This window comes from Haemaphysalis longicornis, unplaced genomic scaffold (genome assembly GCF_048455015.1).
Source record: "Haemaphysalis longicornis isolate Haplotype H1 unplaced genomic scaffold, Haemaphysalis longicornis Haplotype H1 scaffold_10, whole genome shotgun sequence".
Lineage (NCBI taxonomy): Eukaryota > Metazoa > Arthropoda > Arachnida > Ixodida > Ixodidae > Haemaphysalis > Haemaphysalis longicornis.
In genome coordinates this window covers 32828416-32848338 of record NW_027526204.1, presented here as the reverse complement: position 1 = coordinate 32848338, position 19923 = coordinate 32828416, and the positions used below count along the sequence as shown (strand labels likewise).

The 19923-nt window shown below is 46.3% G+C and overlaps 1 protein-coding gene and 1 long non-coding RNA gene across 10 annotated transcripts in view; one reads left to right on the top strand and one right to left on the bottom strand.

The window, feature by feature from the left end:
* The window catches only part of LOC144158352 (uncharacterized), a 246877-nt gene that overhangs the window by 14239 nt on the left and 212715 nt on the right, over positions 1-19923 (top strand). For 7 of the 8 annotated variants that reach the window (XM_077689196.1, XM_077689195.1, XM_077689201.1 and 4 more), the window contains one exon: positions 582-1658. The exons of the other annotated variant lie outside the window; for it this stretch is intronic. In XM_077689196.1, coding sequence (XP_077545322.1) covers positions 582-1515 — 934 coding nt within the window. In that variant the 3' untranslated portion in view covers positions 1516-1658. Of the gene's footprint in view, positions 1-581; positions 1659-19923 lie in introns of those variants that run through there. 8 annotated transcript variants of the gene reach the window in all.
* On the bottom strand, positions 4209-15742 carry LOC144158359 (uncharacterized). 2 transcript variants are annotated; one of them, XR_013320029.1, is made up of 4 exons: positions 15468-15742; positions 15020-15374; positions 14435-14952; positions 4209-4606 (listed from the first exon to the last, which is right to left on the bottom strand). It is a non-coding gene; the product is annotated as an uncharacterized LOC144158359 (long non-coding RNA). The 2 variants fall into 2 exon arrangements; XR_013320030.1 differs by lacking the exon at positions 4209-4606 and adding an exon at positions 7517-7784.

The following is a 19923-nucleotide window of genomic DNA, read 5'->3' as shown; positions in this document are numbered from 1 at the left end:
CGTCAGCTTGTGGAGTAGTCTTTGAAACACGACGTCATAGACTTACATTGGAGGCTTAACTTGAGCAGGCGTGCAGCGACACGTACTAACCAGTGATCGGAAATCCCTGGCTCATTGCAACAGAATGTTGGTCAAAGTCACAGGCAATAAACAAAAGATATAAGACAGAACTATATGAGCCTTGCACACGACTTGGTTCATTCACATTTCATGTTAAGGTGTGTGTAAGCGAAATATCAATGGTAAATTTGGTAATTTTTAATTAGCCAATCAGCATTTATTGTCAATCCTTAGAAAGCCTAAAATCCCTAAAAAATTTGCTGTTCAGAACTTTCAACATGTGCTCTGAAAGTCTAGTTAAATATTCAGATGGGGATAATCGGGAGACTTGTAAAATGCATAAAGATAAAGAGGGGCCCCAACAAGCGACCTTAAATTTAAGCATTTCATTGAAGCTCGGCAATATCAGGTAACAATGCAGCCTGTATTTTACCCTGTAGCTTGTATCTACCATTATTCTTGCAAAGCTTTTTGTAATCTTCTGTCTCATTTTGCCCACTTTGGGGTTTTTTCACTGATAGTATGAAAATCCAGTTTCGAGAGGAGCTGTATTCCTGCCCGTCCTGCCAACAAAGCAACCACCAGGCCCCTCATGGCAGAGTGGGCACCACTACATCGCCCTACATCTGCACAGTTTGCCAGAAAGCCTACCGTGAAAAACGCAGTCTGGACATACACATGAGAATGCACAATGGTGAGAGACCCTATGTGTGTAGCATTTGTCAGAAGAGCTTCACTAAAAAATGCAACCTGGTTTATCATGAAAGATTGCACTCTGGCAAGAATTGTCATGTCTGTAATATTTGTCATAAGAGCTTTGCTCAAAGACGACACCTGGTTGCTCACAAAAGATTGCACTCTGGTGAGAGACCCTATGTGTGTCGCATCTGTCAGAAAAGCTTTACTCAAAAAGGTAACCTGGTTGCTCATGAAAGACTGCACTCTGGTGAAAAGCCCTATGTGTGCAGCATCTGTAAAAAGGGTTTTACTATAAGTAGCCAACTGATTTCTCATGAAAGGTTGCACTCTGGTGAGAGGCCCTACAACTGTAGCTTCTGCCCACAGACCTTTTCTCAGAAAAGCTCCCTAGACTATCATGAACGATTGCACTCTGGCGAGAAGCCTCATCAGTGTAGCATCTGTCAAAAGAGCTTTATTAGACACATCCAGCTGGTTAACCATGAAAGATTGCATTCTGGGGAGAGTCCCCACAATTGTAGCACCTGTCACAAGAGTTTCACTACAAAAAGCAACTTGGTTATTCATGAAAAATCTCACTCTGGCGAGGAACCCCATGTGTGTAGCATTTGTGAAAAGAGTTTGCTCGAAAGAGCCACCTTGATTCTCACGAAAAAGTTCACTCTGGTGAAAGAGCCTACGTGTGTAGTATTTGCCAAAAGAGCTTTAGTCATAGATGTAACCTGGTTACTCATGAAAGATTGCACTCTGGCTTGAAGCCTCATGTGTGTGGCATCTGCCAGAAGAGCTTTACTCAGAAAGGCACCCTGGTTGCACATGAGGGAATGCACTCGGGCGAGAAAGACTACACGTATAGCATCTGTCAGAAAAGCTTCACTCAAAGATCTAGCCTAGTTACTCATGAAATATTGCACTCTGGGGAAAAACCCTACGAGTGTGCCATCTGCCAGAAAAGCTTTATTAGAAAATGTGACCTGGTTGATCATGAAGCATTGCACTCTGGCAAGAGACCCTACGTGTGTAGCGCCTGTCAGAAAAGCTTTGCTCACAAACGGTCATTTGTCAAGCTTGAGAGTATGCATTCCTGCAAAAAGCTCAGTTCATAAGGTGTAAAAAAGTTATCTGGAAGGACATTATGGAAAGTCATGATTGTGCAGTCATAAAAATTATTGCAGAAAATTTTCTGATGGCACACATATTGCTCAGTGACTAACAGATTGCACTGTGGTAATGCCAGTGGGCTGTGTACATTGGAAAACCTCGGCCTTGCGTGAGGTGTAACAATGACAGCGGGCATTGTTCAGTATCTTTGAAAGACTTTGACAACTGAAAAGATCTGTCATGAGTGATTGGGCCCGCAATAACCACTATATCAATTTTATCAATTTGAAAAGATATGCTATCAAAAATTACATAAGCAAGTGCTCACAAACTTGCAAAATGTCTTCTATGTGCAGGCCCTGTAAATAAAACATTGTTATGCAGAAAGCATGTATACAGGTGAAAAGGTTCCTGCAGCAGCTATCAGGAAAGGATGATAACAAGGAACCTAATTAGGCACGTGAAATTGTGCATGGTACTGGAGTGGTGTTACATGTAAAACAAAAAACTATCCCCAAAAATATTCTGGTCCTACAGGCTTATGGGTGATGGTTTGTTCTATGTGAGATCTGTGATGTGCACTTCGGAAAGATCATACCTAGGCACTGTGAAAATTTAGATTTTTACCTTTCAAAGCACATGAATATTTGACCTGAAAAATTTTGATGTGAACAATTTCAGTAAAATGAGCGATTCAATGTGGGGTTTAACATGCCAATGCTACACAGTGGATGCGGTGCGCTGTTGTGGAGGGTTCCAAATTAATTTTGACCACCTGAGGACCTGTAATGTGCACTGAAATTCAAAGAGATGGGCGTCTTCAATTTTCTCCTCCATCAGAAATGCAGCAACCGTGGTTGGGAAGCACACCTGCTTCCTACGGTTCAGGGGCACAATGCATAAAATGAGTGACCAGCACAAGCACACTGCATTAACTGAAGTGGCCACTATTTTTATCATACCCCTTAACAGCTAAAGAGCTTTAACCCACCACGATGGTTCAGCAGCTAAGACATGCTGCTTAACCCAAGGACATGGGTTAGATTCTCTGCTGCTTTTATAATGGACGCGGAGAGAAAAAACATTCGTGTGGCGAGATTTTGGCACACATTACAGGGACACTAAAGGGTGGAAGCAAGTTGGCCTGTATCGATGGATTACTGTACTGAGGGTCTAAATGGAGCATTCTTACAACTAGCAGTTGTTTAATATTGCCGCAAACCATGCATTGGGTTTTTGTTTATGTTTTGTTTTTACTGCTCGGCCGCGCCCGGCTTTGTTATCTGTTTCCCAAGGGAAGCGCGTGTTCCAATCTTTATTTTTATGCTGCACAAGTTATCGCCTTCTGATAAGGAGTGCGTTTCGCCCTAACATCACTAGACTAGAATAATCATCTTTGATCTACAATGTTCTCAATGTGAATCGATAGTTCGAGAAACACTCGCGCTGAGAAAGACTCGCACTTGCAGAGCATACGCCGCGGTATTGATTCGCCGGCACTCGCCTACGCATGTCACTTTGTTGACTGCTGCTTCGCCGCCTGTGTATCTTGGCAGTTGTTACGGGAGCCCGTGTTCGCTCCAATAAATTTGTTTTTGCTTCAAGACAACTGTGTCATCTTTGTGTTCATGACAGTATTAAAGTAAAAAAAAATGTGAAAACGCGATGACACCCTGTACACTTTTGGGTCCATGGTTTATGATTTCACTGAAGTGGTGAATGGAGAGAGCTCACTGGAGAAGCTACTAGAGATGTTTTTCTGGAATAGACAGTTTCTGAGTGGTTGAGCGCGTGAAATAAATGTAAATAAAAGCTTTCCATGAGTTCATTGTATCTAAAAACTGACTACGGCTTTTAAACACTGCGAGGCAAACTTCTCTCACTATTCTATTGGTTATCATGCTTTCAGTTTCGTTTTTGAAAATCATTGGTGCGCAACTGGCAAAGTGAATAACCTGCGACGGGAGGCGGTGGAGCTTGTGCAAGCAATATACCCGGGACAGAGCAGCTACAGTCCCTTGATTAGAATCGGCAAAAGGGACAAGATACACTGCAGGTGGCTAAGCGAGCTGCCTGAACTTCCAATCTCCTGTTCTCCATGTGCAAAAGGCGAAGGAGATGTAACATTTTATTCAAAATGTTGCTATTAGTAAAGGGTGCTTGTTTTGAACATAATCACCCGTGAAATGAACTTGCGGCGAGTGGTTAGCTGACCGATCCACCCTTTCACCTCAAGCTGCCATTGACAAACTGTAAAGTGTGTGTCTCTCAATGCAGGCGGCGACGGCTACTAGGCTTGGTTGCCTAGTAGTATAAGATTTATTTCACACTAGGTTTGCAGTCCGCGAGAGAAGATAATACGAGTTGGCTGTGACCGCCAGAAGAGGTGATATAAAGGCGCCAGACTGAACGGTGCCAGCCGGGAGGCCACCACGCTCTGCTGAAACTGGAAATGGCGCTTGTTGCTTCAGAAGCAGCTTCGCCCGAGCCCTCCATGCTCCGAGCCAGCTCGATGGGGTCTGGGACGCCAGGGTATGCGGGAACACCGGCTGCTCGAGCATCTACACATGCATCTTAATGCGTTTGACATTCCGTCGGTGCAAAATCAAAGTCCAAGCCAGCCTCGTTGGCCAGGGGAACGTTGCCATGGTAGACCTGTACACCAGCAGCCCCGCCGCAAGCTCTTCCACTCGCGCCGCCGCCCAAGTTGCCATAGTGGGCTTGGGGATTCGCTGGTATTTTGTGGCTGCGTCACGAAAAGATGAAACGGAAGCGGGTGAGAGAAACGGCACCTTTACTTATTTCTCAGCAAATAACACACCGTTGCTCGCCGAAAAAAAGCCGAGAGAGCAACGAAACGTATGATCTTTCAGTTCAACCAAAATTTCATTCAGCCTTAAGTGTGCCTTTAAAATCTCTTGGCAGAAAAAATTCATCCGGAGCTCTCTAATACAGGCGCTTATAGCCCATTGTGGCTTCGGTACGTTAAAAGCCACGATTGATTAGTTCAACAGCTTTATTGACAATTGCATAGCAATTCTCAAGACCTCAGTTGGGGTGCTGAGAATCGCTTTGCATTTGATATGCTTAGCAGTGGCCAAAGGGAGGAATTTTAGCAAGAGCATCAAACTGAATTCCATTGCGGGGCATCATTACTGTCGTCATCAATGTGGTGCCAGCCCAGATATTCAAGCAACCAGATGACACTCAGGTGCACCGAGTGCCTAATACGATTTTGACTGGTGTACGCAGAGGCGATGCCAAATAGGATTCGGCAAATGCCATTATAAACGTTGTAAATAAACGTTGTAAACTCCTTGCTGTCTTCCACAACCTGAATCTGCCGAAATCCTGAGTTTGCGTCCAGCTTTCAGAACACTTTCGCCCCAAAGAGAAGCACAAGTGTGTGTTGAACAGATGTCTATTCTCGGAGAACAAAGCGGTTGAGCTCTGTAAAGTCAACATAGATTCGCAGGTCTCCTGAGGGCTTGGGCTTGACCACAATTAGAGCACACCATTCGGTTGGCTCTTCAACTGGAGAGGTGACTCCTATTTTCTCCATTCGTTGGAGTTCTCGTTTGGTCTTCTCGTACAACGAAATCGGAGTGCGTCTGGGCGAGCTCAACGCAAATGGCTTGGCGCCGTCTTGAAGACGAATGAGGTGTTCTCCCTGAATTGCTCCAAGACCAGCGAAAAGGGATGGAAATTTTGCTTAGGCTTGGTGGTACACTGAATGTTGTTGATGCTGGTAATTAGCTGCAGTTCTTCAATAGCAGGCTTTCCAAGGAGAAAGCACTTCGTCAAGAATGTCGATGTCTAGAGTTGTCTGGCGACCTTGATACAATTGCTGTAATCGAGCGTCTCCTTGTATTGCCAATCGTCTCTCGTCAGACCCGTGGAGCTGTCGGCATGGTTTAGATAGAACTGGTCTTCGTTTGAGTTGTCGAAACGTCTCTGGTGGTATTCAGGGGATGAACGCGGACTATTTCTCTTGCTTCCCAATTTTTTGTCGGCGAAGAGCTCACTGTGCCCAAGAATCCACTCTTGGTTCCAACATCTGGAGCTTGAACTACATCTACACGTTTGGAAAGACAAACAGTTGCGTAGTGACCCTTTTTGAGGCACGACTTGCATGTCTCATTCCGTGCGGGGCAAGCAGATCGTGGGCAAGCAAATCGTGGTAGGCTTCCATTTATCCTGGTGGAAGCCTACCTTGTTGATGCTTGGTTGGACACAATTTAGCTCTGCCTGTTGCTGTTACACCATTTCGACTTGCCATGTTGCGTCTAGGGCTTTCTGTAACGTCAGATCTGGGTCAAGTTGCAACATCGCTGACAGCTGTCTGTCTCTGATGCCAACGACTAACCCATCATAGATAAAGTTTTCTTGCAGGCCGCCGTACTCGCAGTGTTTGGAAAGAGTGTGGAGGGCTGTTGCAAATTCTTCTGTCTCTTGTTGTACCCGAGTGTTAAAGCGCACTCTTTCAATGATGACCTTGCAACGTGGAATAAAGTATTTGTCAAATCATTTCATCACAACGCTGAACGTTTTCGAGTCCTCACCTGTGAGGTTGAAGGTGCCAAAGATGTCCTCAGCCTGGTCGCTCATGATGTACAGCAGGGCTTCGAATTGGTGTTCTTCAGGCTGTGCACCGAGTCCAGGAGAGGTACGAAAAGGTTCTAAGCGCTTCTTCCATTTTGGCCACTCATTAGGCGACGAGAAGCAGAAGGCTTCTGGAGGTTGTGTCGTGACCGAAGCAATTGGCGCTACTGAAGTGGGTGGCATGGCAGTCTGACTGCCGGCCGTGATGTTGGCTGCACTGTCCAGGCTTGATGCCGTTCCAGGCAGACCCCTCCAAGCGACTTGCCTTACTGATCATCGCGCACAACTTCTGACACCATGTTTCATACGATTTTGACTGGTGTATGGCAAACAACAGGAAACTATGCAGTAATCACTTACGCAGCATGACTTTTTCACTTTCACTTGTGTGGGGATGCGACAAATTCTCTAACTACCTCGTTGTCAAGCAGTTTCTCCTAGAAACTGACCACAAGCCTCCCGTGCCCATTTTCAACTCGAAGAATTTTGATGGCCTCGCACCAAGGCTACAGAGACTTCGCATGCACATGATGCCTTCGTTACATTGTGGCCTGCGTACTTAGCAAGAAGCTTCTCGCTCTGAGCACGAGGTCGCGGGTTCGATTCCCGGCCGCGGCGGCCGCTTTTCTGATGGAGGCGAAAAGCAAAAACGCCCGTGTGTACGAGATTTCGGCGCACGTTAAAGATCCCCAGGTGGTCAAAATTAATCCGGAGCCCTCCACTACGGCGCGCCTCATCGCCTGCGTTGCGTCGGCGCGTTAAACCCTACAATCAATCAATCAATCAAGAAGCTTCTCGCTGCCAATGCTCTCTCTCACTCACTGCTCTGATCGACTGTCCCATCCGCAGAATCCCGTGAACTGGTTGAGTAAATAGATGCCTTTGTCAGGCAGCTCATAGCAAACGTTCCAATCATACCAGCCTGTCTCGAGCTGCTTTGGAATAGTCTGTCAACTGCGGAAATTTTGAAGCGAAGAACTGCCTTCCCAGCGAGACCTATACCAACCAAGAGGTAAAGCCATTCTATCAATTTTGCGATCAACTAAATGTTGAACTGGTACGTTGCGTGCAAAAGTGACAAAACTGGATTTGTGTCCCAGTTGGCATGATCGGATTGATAGGGCATAGCAATATCGTGCCGGTGAAATCATTCACTCAAGGCCTTTGTTTGTGGGTGGTAAGCAGAAGCATCTTTGTCAGTGGTGCTGGAGCACGAAGGACTTCTTTGACAGTGTCGGATAAAAATCTTTTGCCGCAATCGTTCAGAAGAACGTGGCAGCACCATTGTTACATGAATGGAAGGTAGGGGTTGTCTTGACCAACTGAGAGAGATGGAAACACATAACACCCATTTAATGCGCACTTGGAAAATCCTAGCACAAACCACTTAATAAATCAATTGCACTCAACCAATAAACACTCGAATCCTTAACTAAAAATCTTGAAATACAATTCAAACCAAAAATCAAAAGTCTCTACAATAAGGTCCTACACCATTAGTTAAAATCCACTCAAACAATCACCTTCTAGGTAACCTCTCTACCACTACAATGCCCTAGTCGTGTCCTACGACTGTGTCCCTATTGAACTGGCCTACCACGGTCATCAGCGCTGACGTTTCGCTCCCTTGCGTGGCCGTGCCACGGTAGTAGCTGTCGTCATCTTGCCGGCGTTTGATGCGCTCGGTCGTTCCTTGGACAGCGTGGTCTCCGCGTGTTGTAATGTTTCCTCTGTGGTTACGCCCTGGTAGCCACTGCCGCTGGATGTCCCAGGTAGTTTCGGCCTGAACGTGGCCTTTCAGGGCCATCGAAGCAAAGCCCGACGGAGCGTAGACGTTGGCCGTAGGCCACCACTGGGGCCACAAAGACACAGGTTCGTGGTGCGCCTACGATGCCACAGCCGATGCGAAGTCGGCCCGCTCCCGCCCAGGTTTGGTAGGCGTCAGCGGTGGCCTGGCGATGCCTGCCTGGCTCGTTCTTTGAAGCTCATGTGATCCTGCCGCCTCCTCTTTGTTTGCCCGGCTTTTCACCCCTCTGGGCTCCTTGCCTTTTCATGTCCATATATGGTCATCACGCCACTGGTCTCCTGCGCGGCGTTCTCCGATTGGCTCACCAGTGCACTGCCGTATTTGACCATGATGCCTCGGGGTTTAGGCACTGGCGTTCGCCGATTGTTGCGCTCCTGGCGGGCACTTCAAATTACCGTTTCTTTGTTCTTTTTTTTCATTTTTAGGGGGGTTTTGATACATCCCCTCTCAGGGGGTGCCCTGACACATGACAACCATGTCGCAAAGTATGGTACCCATGAATTCGGCTACCTCTACTGTGTAGTGAGAATGGATGAGCAGTGTTTCTGCATAGTACATGAAATAATTCACTGCTGCTACAATTCATCAGCTCTGTAGCGAGAATGGCACTAAGAACAGTATAGGACAGATATTTGGAGACGTAGCATGCAACTGCAGGGAAGAAACAATCGTGTAAACAACATGAACTCCCAGCCGAGGCCACATGAATTTGCCTGTGGAAGTAAAACAATTTGTAAAGTAAACAAGAATTCTTCACAATAATAAAAAAAACATGATATCCCACCAGCAGTGGCAGTCTTTCTATTTCTATTAAGGCCAAAAAACAACCCCAAAATGCCTGTACATCGAGATTTTCATGCAAGGTAAGCATTCCTAGATGGTCTAAATTAACCAATAATCCTGCACTGAACTACAGGCATAGTTTTGTAAAGCAAAAAATTAGTAAGCTGAAAGCTGTTCTCAGTAGTTTGATGACTGGAGTCAATGCACACAATACCACACCCATTCCCTTTACATTTTCTTCAAAGCGAAATCTTCCTTGTTGAAAGTGGTTTTTCTATTGCTCCCTTTGATTCTTTGCATTGCCTGGCTAGGTTCAGCTACGTTGACCTGCAGCAGCTATATGCTGGTAACTTAACTCTGGCAATGCTTCAAGAACCACAGCTGCTTGTTACACAAAGCAAAAGCACTGGCCTTTCCTGTCTAATATCTGCAGCGGCAAGGAGATGAAAATAATTCAGATGCATTAGACGGGGCACAAGCATAATCGTAATTTTCATTACAGGCAACTGTGACACTATGAACACAAGACATCATGCTGCCTCGTGACAGGCAATGACTGCAAGCCATAAAAAGGCAGAATGTGCATTGTGCTGCTGAGCACGAGGTCGTGGGTTTGACTCCCGGCCGCGGCGGCCGCTTTTCTGATGGAGGCGAAAAGCAAAAATGCCGATGCGTACGAGATTTCGGCGCACGTTAAAAATCCCCAGGTGGCCTAAATTAATATGGAGCCCTCCACTATGGCGTGCCTCATCGCCTGCATTGCGACAGTGCATTAAACCCTACAATCAATCAATCAACATTCTTACTGTTCACACTGACAAGCGTACGGGTGTGGACTTTGATGTCGAGGTTCAACCTGTTTCTCTGGCATCACCCCCGTGCATCATAACATTTTTAGTGGACACTGGCTCAGCTGTATCAATAATGGGAGAACAGTTTTCAAAACCTGTTCAGAGACCAAGTTGAGCTAAAAAAAACGGAACTAACATTGCTGGATTTTTCACGTCGAAAAATTCCTGTGCGTGGACAGTTCCCTGCCCTCTCTGTGTCAAATTGGAAACAGCTGTAGTGACCTTCCAGATTACCCAAGGTGGAACATCACTTCTGGGCATTGATGCCGTACAAGCTTTTGGTCTCGAGATTGTGAGCACAGAATTACGCAGCCTTACTATGGCCAAACATTGACACAAACCAAAACGCTGACACAAGGCCCCAAAATGCATACACAGCACTCAAACAAGTCACCGCCCACCACGAAACCACCCGAGTTGGAAGAAATAGTGTCTCTGGTGATGTCTGTACATCAAGATGAACTGAGACGGGCGACAGTGGAGGATAGCACTCTCCGAGAAGTTTCCCGTTACGTGCAGACATCGTGGCCGCCCCGCAAGAGTTGGGCACCTAAGCTGACTCCATACTATGAAGTCCGAAAGGAGTTGACAGTTCATGGCATGCTCTTCCGTATCAAGGGCATGGTAGTTTGTGCCAAGCTCACAGCGGCTTTTGTCCAGCTGGCTCACTAATCCCACCCTCGTATCGTGAAAACCAAACAACGCATATGAGAGAAGTATGATGGCCAGGGTTAGGCAAACATGATGAAACAGCTGTCCGCAGTTCCATTTGTCAGCACGCGGACAAAAGTGCCACCCACACTACTTCAGCCAATTCCTCTTCCTGACAAACGTTTGGACAAGATAGCTATTGACATTGTTGCTCCTTTTGAGCTTGCACCTGCAGACTACCGATTTGCCATTTCAGTAGCTGATTATTTTTCAAAACGGCCAGAAGTGGCTTTTTGCACTGAAGTTACCACTCACATAGTGACGAAGTTGCTTCTAGAGCTCTTCGCACGTGAGGGTTACCCTACCGAAATTGTGTCTAACCACGGTCGACTTCACATCAAGGGAATTTGAGTCCTTCCTTGAAGACCGTGAAATCAACCACATCTTTTCTGCCGTGTACCACCCCCAGGCAAATGGTTTCGTTGAGATTTAATCGTGTACTGAAGTCATACCTTCGGCTGGCTCTGCTGGAGCAACGTCCAGTGAAGGAAACTGTGACTGAGTACTTGGGAGTATACAGAGCCACCCCTCACAGCACCACCATTCTCTCCCCGACCGTTCTACATGGCCGACACATGGGAACTTATTTGGACGTCATTGGTCAGCCGACAGCTGACTTCAGAACAAATCCTTCACGGGAGATGAGTCCGCTCGGAAAAAGAGTTGCAGAGTGTCAATGAAAAAGTAAGGTATACACTGAGCAACAGCGAGCTGCAAGGGTCTCCAAGTTTCAAATTGGCACCCACGTACGAGTGAAGAAACCAGTTAATGGACCATAGGGCACTCTAAGTTATGAACCAATATTAAAAATTCTAAAAAAAATTGGCCGCTGCTCCTTCTATCTGGAAGACAGTCGAACTTGGAACGCTTCACAGCTATCAGCGGCACCAAAAGAGGCATCACCAGGGCAAGAAACTAACAAGGACAACTCTTGCACGTACAACATGCCCCCGTTGACAGATTACCAAAGTAGAGCTGCACCATCAATGGCTTGGATTACTGCACCTGGGGATGCGCCACAAACACAATCTGCGAGTTCATCCGCAGCTCAACTTGAGTCGTCACGTGCTGTACCACCAATGTGCCACCGAGCCCACCACAGCCGCAAGGTTCGCAGCCACAAAGTCTGGCTCCAGGCTCTGGCACTGAGGAGTGCAGTGTAGCGTTAGAGGGAAATGGACTTGATGCCGGGGCCACCACCTGACCGGCCCAGGAGAAGTCGCAGACCTCCAGTGCGCTTCCAAGATTACGTGCAGTGATTTGACAACTGTGAGGGCTCATACAGAAAGTGACTGTATTGGTTATTTCTGCATGATTTTGTGCAGACAGGACTGTCCAATGATTGTTTGTTCCCAGGGAGGGAAAGATGTAGTGGCCTGCAGAAGCACCAAGTGGCGCCCTATTATCCGTAGACGCCAACATGTGGCACCACCTCTGTAATATGCGTACACACACACAAACACCCACACACAAGATGTGTAGTGCAGTGCATCTGTACGGCCGACATTCTTATGCTTACGAACAACCATAGTCCATAGCAATCATGAAACACTCTGTATATAACGCCAGCGCATTTGATTACCTGAACAATATTCGCGCTCGTTCATACTGCTTTGTTTGTATGCTACGCAGTCTCAGACGATTGTGTACAACCGTTTTGTGCTTTCCACATCTCTGCAATGATGCCGTAATCACGCCTGCTCAGGTCAGGATAAAAATGCATCGTTGCTCCGTTTGTACTACCGCCCAGACCAACCTGTGAAACCGCTGCGTAAAGGATACCTTCCGTTGTCAGTAGTGAACAGAATAGGAGTTGTAACACCAGCTACATAGGCCTCACGTTTAAAGGGACAGACAACAGATTTTTGCCGCGTATATGTTCTCTAGCTCATATGAAAGCCAGCGTTTTATATAGCCCGGTAACCACAAGCAATTTCTAAACAAATCGGTAGAAATAATTTTAATTTGGGAGCAAACTTCCTAAAATCAGAAGGGTGGCGGTTCGTAGTGTCGAAACTTGGCACTACAATATGTGTCCCTGTCACGTGACCTGCAAACCTAGCAGCTACTGTAACTGCTGAAACGTTTATTTACGTATTGAAAACATTTTAACACAAGTATTTGTGCAAGGTGAAATTGCATATGTATTTCTAAACATTATTTTGAAAATTTTAAAGACACGCCGCCCGCCACCATGCCCAGAATCAACGACAGCGTTCAGTAAACAGAGCAGTGAAGAAGCTTTAACCATTCTGCCTGAGTCAGAGGCGTTTGTTCTGATTCGGCCAAAATATTTGATTTGTTTCCAAATACACCAACGGCAGCTTAAAAAAAAACGTCGCGCCCAGTGAGAATCGAACTTCCCACCTCCACAACGTGAAGCCAGATTCTACCTATGTCTGTCCCAACAGATGGTGCATTCGTGCACAACAGGCCGTTGCATTAAAAAACACATAACAGAACATAAAAGCCTGCAATTCAAACTTTTTTAGCTGGGGACAAGTTTTTAAATATCGTTTTTTATTTCGCATACAGACAAAAGTATGTTGCCGAGCTACTCTATGTCAAGGTTGCCAGCATCATTTTTGGAAGGGACACATAGGGCTCGCAGATCTAAAAATTTCGATTTGAAAAGTTCTAGGGCGTTATCAGCAAAACCGTTTCTCGTCAAGGTGCTTTAAGTGATGCCCTTTCATTTGGGATAGAGAATATATACTCGACAAAAATTGGTTGTCTCTCCCTTTAACATCGGGTGAGCCCGTGTTCACAGCCAGAAAAGAGAAACCTTGCAGCTTGTCACCGCAGCTGTCGTAGAACAAAGCCACTGAAATCCCATCAGGGAGACTGCGTTACACAGACACACATCACACCAGCAACAAATAAAGCCAGGACGTTCTCGGCAGGAGATAGGTGACGGCGCTACGAGCAAAAACAGCCCACCACGACTTCCTCGCGTACAAAGGACAACTTGGCAAGACACACACAGCGCAGACGACTTTAAAGCCTTCGTAACAGTTCATACACAAATGGCACACATCTATGAACTCTATGCACACATCTGGAGACGCCATTGTTTTTTTTTTTTCTACCACTAGAAGGCGCTCGTGGCGCATCCGCTCCACTTTCGTTAATGCGTGAAATGTTTTGATGCAAATGCTTATACGCGCACCAATATTTTTACTTTTTATGATAATCCTTATTACTACTTAAAGGAGCCATGAAGAGAAATACAACTTTGTTTAATTTGAAAGAACTAGGATTCAGTACCTCACTCAGCTCCATTACAGCCACAAAAGATGTTTTTCTAACGAAAAAAAGCAAGAAGTATTTAAAAACTTTCAAATTTTGCGCCACAGTGACGTGTTATGAGCAAGAATGACGTCATACAGGCCAACAATAAAACATGATTTTCAGCGCGTTAACTACACGTTAGCATTCAAGTGACGCGGTCAAATGGAACTAGAGGCCCCATTGCAGACGTCCAGTCATGTGTCGTCGCAACAGGTCGGTAAGGCGGCCGCCAATCGCACAAACAAGGTTATGTGACGTCATAGAAAAGTTGCAGGAAATTGGCTAGGGGGTCACGACTGCTTCGCACGTTTTATTTAATATCTCCATTGTTTGTTCGAAGATTGCGATGATATTGGTATCATTGTTATCGGGACTAAGTAGTCTTTCTAATAAACCCAATTTGTATTTTGTCTTCATGGCTCCTTTAATGCATAAACGGCTCCTGCGTATTTGTTTTTTTTATTTTTGTGTGACGTCAACGGAAGTTTTGCAACTACAGCGTTTTGGAGACGGATTTTGGATTTTGTACCTGTGTAGAAGTGCACTTTGTCATCATCCATAACGCGGACGCTTCTGGCCTGTTGAAGGCTTCGAACCTTTCCCTGGAGGTGCTTAACCTGGGGCGGTATTCTCGTAACTGTCCCTTTTGAAAACGTCCCTTTTGCGTCCCTTTCATCGTGACGTACTTCCGGTTAAGCAGTGGGCCTTTGATTCAAATAGCGTAACTGTTCTTGCAAACGCAGTTTAAAGAACTGAAACCGTATCAGAGTATCTTATATGTGTTTATTGTTCCGCGAGCGAACCGCGACGAAAAATCGTCTGCTCCGAGTAGCCACGGCTCATAGTTCCGCCGTGCTTGCATGGCGTCACATCCGGGTGTTCGCTTCTAGCCAATCAGGGCTCGCTCAAAAGGGACACTTTTGAAAGGGACACAAAAGGGACAAAACACGGGAATACCGCCCCTGGGCTTCCAGAAGCCTGATGCGCTCCGTGTCGCCGGACCCAGAGGGCGGAGCCTCGCACCTGTCAGTTTGGACTTCCACCGTTCTGGCCAGGAAATGGAAAAAAAAGTGGGTGCAACACGTTATGAACATAAACACACAGCTCAGCTAACCTCTTATCCTCGTCGTCCAACGATTCCTCCTCCGAGCTCCCATTCTGGTGTTTGGCGGCGCTTCAGCTCGCATCAAGAGAGCTCGCGTCGAGGCGAGGCAGCGTTTCCTCGTCACTACTCGGGCTGGGGTCCGTCAGCTGCGAGCTGGGTGCGTCGATCCGTTTTTTTCCGGATGGTCGCATGCCTTTGGTGGCTGCAAGACGAGTGAACGCAAATTTCGAGCAACACTTATTCTAAAATGCTGTCTCTGACTATTCTATTCTCCTTTTTGAAGTCTCGGTCGCTCTCTCGTCGTGCCAAAACAGCGACGGCGTGTAGTCGATGTGCAAAGGCAAAGGGTCTTTGTTTGGCACACCTGTGGGCACACAAATATGATTCGCATGCTAAGTCAAGTTGCCTGTCATTGTTGAAAATCTAGTCTGCACTTGAGTATCCCGCAAACACTTGCCTGTTACGAAGTGGTCTTGGCATAGTCGCGCTCCAACTCCGGGCGTCCAAAGACCGCCGTTAGTGAGGCCCCGCTTCATAGCGACAGCCCACTGCAGCTTCCGCGCCTCCTTCCACGGAAACCTATACATCTTTTTTCCCTTTACACTCGCGCTGGTGCATCCTACTGCGGAGCACCAAACCATATCGCTTCTGCGGAATTTTTTAATCGCGTATCGCTCCCCCGTACTACCCACCGACGCCTCCACAGAACAGACGCCGCCGACTGCCGCCCGCCAGCCACCATAAAGTGAACTAGTTCATTTTACTCTTAGTGTGGAGATTCTGGAGAGTCGACCTGACGTTCAGGAACGGTGGACGAGCACTATTGCGCATGCGCCAATTATACATCAAAAAACAAAGAAAGCGACTTTTTTTTTGCCGGATGTGACGTCATGGTTTAAGAAAAATGGCAGCTGTAGCGCGGTCATTTCGCTCCACTCTTCTCGTCGTGATTTTTGCCTGCCGTTGCAGCGGTGCATAGGTGTTTGGCTTATGATTGTGATGAAGGTGCTCTCGAAGAACTTCTGGAGAGCGCTTACGGTGGTGTGCAGCGTGTGATCGAGACGCTGAGTGTGTGCGACTGCCTAAATTTTCGCGTAGTACGGCGACGGTGACGACGGGCGCTCTGCATCAGTTCTGCCGCCTCGATTTACGACAGTGATGAGTGCGTTCCCGTCGAACTTCTGCACTGTGTTTTATTAGAGCGCCGTGTTGATGCCGCTGGCCGTTTCGCCGCCTACGTGCCGTGGCGAGAGGCAGCAACGCCGGTCAGACGAGGGCACTGGGATGGCGCATGACCACTCCCATCGTAACCAAGCTAGCCACTGCGAACGTAGACCACTTCTGTGAAGGAAACTTTGACATCCATCTAAATGCAGCCATACGGCTACAAAGGAAAGCTATACAGCTTTCTCAGAAACTTCGCAGTTGAAGAAAAATTCGTCCTGGTCCAAGTGGATGTCAAACTTTCCTTCACAGAAACATACTCCACCTTGGGATTTCCCCTAAATCTGGTCGATTAAGACCACTTCTACGTAGACCACAGGGCTGTGTTTTTGTCCCAGTACAACGGAGTTAACCTGTGCGAAGGTATAATTGTGTGTTCGGAGTCGTGAGGCAGGCAGGCAATGTTCACCATTGCGAAGGTGTAGTAACTACCATAATCTGACTTTGTTTGTCTGAAACATTAAGCCAGCTGATAATAGGACATGCAACCAGGTGGGAGGTAGGGCTGCGCACAGGACAAAGGTTTTTTTTTGTTGTTGTTACCGGCTGTAGGAACCAAGCCTTAATAATACACATCCAGGCCTCAAGTAGTGAATGAGAAAATATTAACTAGTTCCACTTAGCCCTGGTGCCAAGCATTTTTTTTTCGTGGGCCCTCTCAAGTTACATTTTTTAAAATTATCCCTTCTAAGGCACTTTCAAGCTGGTATAATGCCATGCATTCAACAGATGCTGGACAGTTCACCCAATATGTCCTTGATGTGTGCTGTCACAAGCCGAAGAACAATATTGTACTTCAGTTGGTACTTTTAGGAACAGATCTTATGATGTGCAATGCTTTCAAGTTCATTTCTTCTGTGTTTAGCATGACTCAGGACTTGCTTGCAGCAATCTTACCGCAAGTTATTGCTTGTCGAACAGCACAAAAGTACCACTACAACTTAAAACTGAAATTAGTCAGGGATGAGGTTTTGCTTGTCATTTTTCTCTCTCCAGAATGATGGCAATGGCAGCTGAGCAGTGGCGTTGCTGGGTAAACTTGCACCCGGGGCCCAGAAAATTTGTCTCCCCCTCACATATACAAAACAATTATTAATAATAAAACTAGTGTTATTGTTATTATTGATAATATTAATGTCTTTTATTGTTAGCATATGAAGGCTGGTTCACACTTGCGACTGGAGCTACCAAAAGCGATTTCTGTCACTCTTGTCACTCGGCATTTCTCTCATCACGCAACAAAAGCGATTGCTCTCGACAAATTTTGTGTCTTTCATTTGGATACCAATGTAAAAAAAACTTTTTACAGCTACTGAATGCATGGGCTTCGAAACGTCAATGCAAGCATGCATAATATGCGACATGCGATGCGAAATGAAGCCACAGGATAATTGATGTGTAGTTATTTATAAAGAACTGGCAATATATTAGAAAAGTAAGCAGCAAGATAAGAAGCCATGTGTTATTAGGCAATAATAGCTACACGAGCTTGGTTTAGAGAACCCCAGACGACGATTCTGGTGCAGATCTTGATGCACAACACCGACCTTTTCAGTGAATTAGACATCGATAAAAATCCTAACAGTAAGGAGCATCATGGTGTGCCACTCGTGAGCACGAAAACACCATTAGCAGCCGAGAAAGGAGTGGCCAAGAGCTACTTGCGGCAGCACAGGGTGTAATGCGCCAAACCAAAGTAGGGTAGGGGAAAAGTGAAGGCTGATATGCAGCAGTGTGGGAGTACCACATCTTACAGTCGATACCAAGCGAATGGATGCCTGCAAGAGCAACGGAGGTGTGAGAGTCTTGGGCCTCGTCAGAAAACGACACTATAAGGTGGTCGCCAGAGGCGTTCGGAAAGCTTTGCAGCCCGCTGTGTCGACTAAATCATGCAGATGTCCCGCGGGCCTGGAGGAGGGTGGCCAGCAATGATAGGGCTGTTTAAAGGCAACACATGCAAGACAAATAGTCGCTTCATTCGCATCAATTTCCCTGTGTCTAGGAACACACCTTGAACAAGTTATGCTTGAAGGATTACAGGCGGAGCCTGGTGAAAGAAGGCTGGGGGAGAAATAGAAGTTGTCCCAGCAAATAAACAACAGCCGGACTTTAAAAAAAAGCTATTTCCAAGTATTGTGCACGAAAAGTGGTATACAATGTGAAAGAAACGGCCGCCCCATAAATTAGGAAAAACCGCTTGCGCCTGCCCGTTTGTCACTAAAGGCAGCCTCTGTGGCAGCATGCAACTGCTGGAAATTTCTCTAAGTGAGAATTTTAGTACGTTTGAAATAGATACATTGTCGGGTATCTTTATTTCTATGGTTATGTGATTACTGAGAATGGAAGCAGATAGAAAGGGAACATTTAGCGTTGAAAGAGACGACTGGCCATACATGAGTCGTCTAAGCGGCCAGTGCACGTCTAGTTGTGTGGATGTTTGTCTGTGACAATGTTGTCATTTCTTTCGCACGTTGTAAAAAGATTCCACCACACATTTGCAAATAAGTTAATTGACATTGGCATCTTGGGAAAACGAAACCAGTATAAAGTATAAAATGTGAGGTTCGGGCTTTCCAGTGAAGCAGCCACCAGCCAATGGAGGAAATCTGAATCGACGGAGGTTACGAAGTGATAAAGAAAGAACTCTTGAGTGAAATATCAGATTCGTACGGCCCCGAGTGTATCAGCGCCACACGCTGGCTCACAACCGTCTGGTTGCGCCCATCCCGATGTGTTGATGACGATTTCATTGACGTCGTTGTACAGTCGACTAGCTCAAGACAGATCCTAGATGAAACAACCTTTTCCCAGTAGCTGAGGAAATAATATCGCCCTCTCCAACCAAAAGTAATAACCAAGAACAAGACGTTTGGGACCCATCTCGATTCCCTCTTCCTTCAGGGGTGACTGGGGTCGCGTTGTAGCGCCGGTCACTCACAAAGCGCTTCGCTGTGGAGCGCGGTGCCCGCATGTACACAAGTGGGAGGGTTCGGAGGGAAGGATTTATGTTCTTTGCATCTTTTCCTCCAGTTGGTCATGCTTCTGGAGCGTTTCATTGAAGTCTCTTTTGCGGTCTGATTTTTTGCAGTACTGGGCGACGGTTTTGCAGCCGGACGTAGTCGTGCTGCCTGAGTTGTTCCAGTAGATTTTTCCTCCCCAATGCATGGGGAGGGGCACTCAGCTCAAAAATCGTGTATACGACACCGGGCGTCCTGTCCTTTGTCTCACAGTCTTTAACTTTTTTTTCTAGTAATGTTCACAAAGCACTCAGCAGAATGCTTTCACTAACACAGAAACTGCCCCTCACCATATTCCGGGATGGGAGCACTCAGCGGATCGAATGCCTAATGATGGAAAGTGGGTGGCGTAGCTGGTGTTTATCTTTTTGTTATGCACTTAATTCGTTGTCCTGTCCTTTTTTTTCTCACCCTCCACCTCGAAAGATGAACCTACCAGAGCAAAATATTTAAGTCATCAGCTTCAAATATTTCTTCATTTAGAACTCCTTGGGACGGCCACACGAAAACCATGATAAAATGGAAAGAAGATGAACACACGACTATCCGCTTTATTTATGTGCGCAACGCAGATACTCATTTATATTGCTCTTAACTTACAGGGGAATGAAATAAAAAAATGTAGATTTACCTGATTAAAAGTTAGGCAAATAAAATAAATGCCTACATAGC